The sequence below is a fragment of the Sinocyclocheilus anshuiensis genome, unplaced genomic scaffold (assembly GCF_001515605.1).
Source record: "Sinocyclocheilus anshuiensis isolate Anshui unplaced genomic scaffold, SAMN03320099.WGS_v1.1 scaffold283, whole genome shotgun sequence".
Classification (NCBI taxonomy): domain Eukaryota; kingdom Metazoa; phylum Chordata; class Actinopteri; order Cypriniformes; family Cyprinidae; genus Sinocyclocheilus; species Sinocyclocheilus anshuiensis.
Window position 1 is genome coordinate 2,708,431 of NW_015549605.1, and position 4,322 is coordinate 2,712,752.

At 37.5% G+C, this 4,322-nt stretch overlaps 1 protein-coding gene across 1 annotated transcript in view; it reads right to left on the minus strand.

Annotated features, from left to right (window-relative positions):
* The window catches only part of LOC107658868 (myoD family inhibitor domain-containing protein-like), a 24,080-nt gene that overhangs the window by 17,945 nt on the left and 1,813 nt on the right, over positions 1–4,322 (minus strand). The window contains exon 3 of the mRNA XM_016447555.1: positions 2,043–2,174. Coding sequence (XP_016303041.1) covers positions 2,043–2,174 — 132 coding nt within the window. The remainder of the gene's footprint in view (positions 1–2,042; positions 2,175–4,322) is intronic.

A 4,322-nucleotide genomic window follows, 5' to 3' on the forward strand; every position in this document is an offset into this window, starting at 1 on the left:
GTCACGACAAAGCCGTTCATGCTTGCCGCACTCACACAGCCTGTCTCGTAATGCTCGTTTATACTCGCACCCAGCTCCGCACCGCAAGTCTTCACGAGCGCATCTGGCAGTATGGATGAGGCTTGACGCACGCACGCAACCTGTGTCGACTCGCGCCTGACTCCGCGTGTAAAACAAATGTAAATTCAGTCTAACTGCTTGCTAATTCCACTTGGATGAGATGAAACATTCAGCACATTTTCCACTTGTTCTTAAAATCCCAAATACCTAAAAATGAATAAATTCTCACATATAGAGCCTTGTGTATATATTCACTTATAATTATTTAATAATAATAATAATAATAATAATACCATTCAAAAGTGAATATATTTTAAAATGTAATTTATTCCTGTGATGGCACAGTTGCTTTTTTCTCCACTCATGTCTTATTATTATCAATGTTAAAAACAGTTCTGCTTAATATTTTTGTGGAAACAGTGATACATTTTTTTTTTTTCTTTCATGCATAGAAAGCCCAAAAGAACAACATTTAGTTGAAAAATAAATATCTTTACTGCCACATTTGATCAACTGAATGCATTCTGAAAAGCATTAAAATTATTAATTTCTTTCAAAAAGAAAAATCTTACTGACCCCAAACCTTTGAAAGTGTGTGCATATCGCTAGTACGAACTCATCTCAAGAGAGAAAATTAGGACAAAGTCAGCATACTGCAAGAGAGACAGACAGGAAAAGGAAGAACAAGAGAGAGAGAAAGAGAGGAAAGGAAACAAGGTTGATAGATGAGAAACAGGCTATTTTTGTGTCAAACTTGCATCTTGCAGGGAACAGGTTTCTAGCACGGTCCACCAGATTTCCACACAACAGGACTGTGGGAAGTGGGTGTGTCAGGACTTTTCCCCCTCCAAAAACAAGTGGTGAGCATTTTCCAATCACATCCTTTGTTTCCCTAATTATTTCCAACCGTCTCAGTGATGAGTGAGATTTTCCATCACTCCACATCCATCTGACCTCATTTGCATAAAACAATGCCTTGAGTTAGTCAGTTCAACAACTGAGCTTATCCAACTTCAATCTTACATGCAGAACAACAACCTCCAAGATGTTATCAAGCTCAACATTTTAAAGTACAGAGCAGAACAAGAAAAGTCCCTATGATGCAACCCCATGCTTTACCAGGTAAGAGAGCTCCTATTTCAGTACAATCAAGTTCTCAGCCGTGATTTCCAGATCCAGGCCAACCAAGGCCAAACCACAATGGGATATCCTTGCTCACTAGGCTTCTGAGACTTTGGCAGGAGAACAACTGAAAGTAACAACTTCACTGCAATAGAAAGACGCTGGTTCAATTTCAGTACATTATCTTTTAATCAACACACACTTCACTCAAACTAATGCCAAGACTCAATGCTTCTGCACCTATAGCATTATCTTACCAACTAAAAGCAAGCAAGCAAAGCACTTACATATAGATTATTCATTATCATAATCTCAAATCAAAAGCTACCCCCAAAGGCAAAGAATATCATCGCAGCAGTAAATACTGAAATCAATTATCATCACAGTAAACGTTTTAAAATCACATCAGTGTTTTTTTTTTAGATGTAAGCTTCAGATTTCAGTTGCGCAGAACTGTAGAAAATGCTGACAAAGGTTGATGTCGGTTGATAATCCAAAATGAGATTGGATCACAAACTCTTTGAAGTTTATGGCAAAGTACTGACTAGTAACAAGAGAAATGCTTTATATCAGATCAGTTTCATATACGTATCACTGACTGATAAAAAAAAAAATTAAGTTCAAAACTAGATATTTCTGATTCAATAAAACCGTTAAGGGAACTGTTTTTCTGTAGATATGGCATCGGTTACACTGCTTTAGTTGTAGAAAGTGAAAGTTACGATTCATTCTCAGTCAAGCGAATACTAAACTTTCGAGCAACATTCACCAAAAATATGCATAAACAAGTGTCACTGGAGTCTGGCCAAGGATGTCAAGCATGTTTGGATTACATGACTCACACATTTGTTAACACTTACTTCTAACAAGATCATCATGGGTGTGGTTCTCGGTCATGTGATCCTGCCCGTCTGAAGTGTTATCTCCTGGTATCGGAGTTTGGGATGTTTCTGTAACATCTGAGGATTCATCAGTGCAGCGGTTGCATTTATCTGGACAAAAAAAGAATACATTTTGATTTTTCTTTAGAAGTTTTGCTCTACTTCACAGCTGCCTGGAAGCCAAGCATGCAAAAGGCCAATGCTGAGGTTCATACTGGCTCACCTCAGAATCAAGAATAGAAAGACGAGCTCTAATTTGCCAGATAAAACAGATTCCTTTGGTGAACAGTTGCAAAACCATGTGGGCGGATCAGGTAGGCCTGGGCCAGAACTCTGGATCTCATTTTCTCAATTCTGCTCCTGAGTACACTATACCTGCCAAGGTTTTTACAGCTATAAAGAGCGCATTCATCTAAATTGGAAAATGGTTGTGAGCAAAACCTGCCTGATAGGCATACAAAAAGATAGGCAACCTTTAAACGCTGCACTTAAACTTACTCAGCTCTAAGTCCATAGAGAAAACGAGGCGGTATGCTTCTCCAATTCATTCTATTTGAGGCGGCCTTCGATGTGGCCGCACTCATACGGAGGCAGTAGGCAACCACTTATTTATTTAGTACTGTCAAAGCAGTCCTGTTACACAAACCTGTGTTTTTCCATCACTCAACTGCATGCTGGGAATAAAGCATGTGACTCAGCAAACAGAAGCATGTTTTCACTTTTGGTGAGACTGGAGTGTTTCGTTTTGGGTTTTTTCCTTTCTACAGCCCTCGTTACAGCATATTATGGGACAAGATCAATACGATACAGTAGCTCTAGATACAGAGATTGATATCGGTTCATCTGGGCTTGAGGCTGATGAATGGAAACCCTTTATTCCAGCCATGACTCCTCAAATGCACATACAGTACCAGCAGCCTTGTGATGCATCGCTGTATTTAGTGATTACAGTTTGAAATAAATTGCTCTATTCTCCAAGCATACACAGTCCCCGGGGAGGGAAATCCAGTCTTAACGGAGAGACTTTGAAGGCCCTACAAAAATCCATTTGTCACCGAAGCCTGTGATTGCTTACTTTGTCCTACTTTGCCATTTTTTGACAGTGCTATAATGATGCTTGGTATAAATAGGATGGTTAACGGTTCAGTGCCTAAGAAAAAAAAAAGAAAAAAGAGGGGGGCCAAGCTTATTTTACATGTGATAATCTCATAAGCAACTAGAAAGTTAATTAAAAGCTATAATTGGCAGTGGTTCCTGCTAATAGTTACCAAGGCGCTCCTTCAATCTTTATTGGAAAATAATGAAAACATTATCATGTCTACTGGCGCAACATACATATGGGGAATCTGTTTGTTAGTTGCTATTTATGCAAGTCAGTTACTTGTGGGTTCAGCAAGAATGGGACACCAGGTAAAGTGGGACAAATAATCGATTTTATGATCAATTATCTTAAAAAAATCAGGAGATAAAACAAATGTAATAATTAGTAATAACTGTCAAAAAGCAAATGTTTTAATTTGCCTGATGTTATTACAATGGGCATTGTCAAAATGCTCTTTTTAAATATAAACTTCTAAAAAAAAAAAAATGAAAAAAAAAAGAACAATATAAATAAAAACTAAAACTGCTCTAACGTGTTTTGTACTATTTAACTGCAGCTATGAATTCAGTTCAATTTAACACATATTTGCTATAAATTCAAAATTATTGTTTGACTTTTGCTGATGATTTCACATCTTAGCTGAAAAACAGTTGTAAGTGAAATATAGTGACTAACACGAAGTATTCAAATACCTATAATTATCACACTGAAGCCATATTAATAATTGTTTGGAGATTGTCATAGCATCACATTAAAAAGAACTTTAAGGCTTTTATCAGTTCTTTATTATGCAAAAACTCACACTTTTGCATAGTCCAATACTAGCATTATGAAGTACAGTTTACAAATATTCATCCATCATTAAAGGGGTCATATGATGCGATTTAAATTTTTCCTTTCTCTTTGGAGTGTTACAAGCTCTTGGTGCATAAAGAAGATCTGTAAAGTTGCAAAGACTAAAGTCTCAAATCCAAAGAGATATTCTTTATAAAAGTTAAGACTTGTCCACACCCTCATAAAACGCCTCATTTAAACACGCCCCAACATGTCTATGTCACTGTGTGGGACGATTTGCATAACACCGCCCACATGTTCACGCAAAGAAAGGTGGCGTAACTTTTATTCTCGCTGTAGTATTGTTGTTGCCGCCGCCGCCA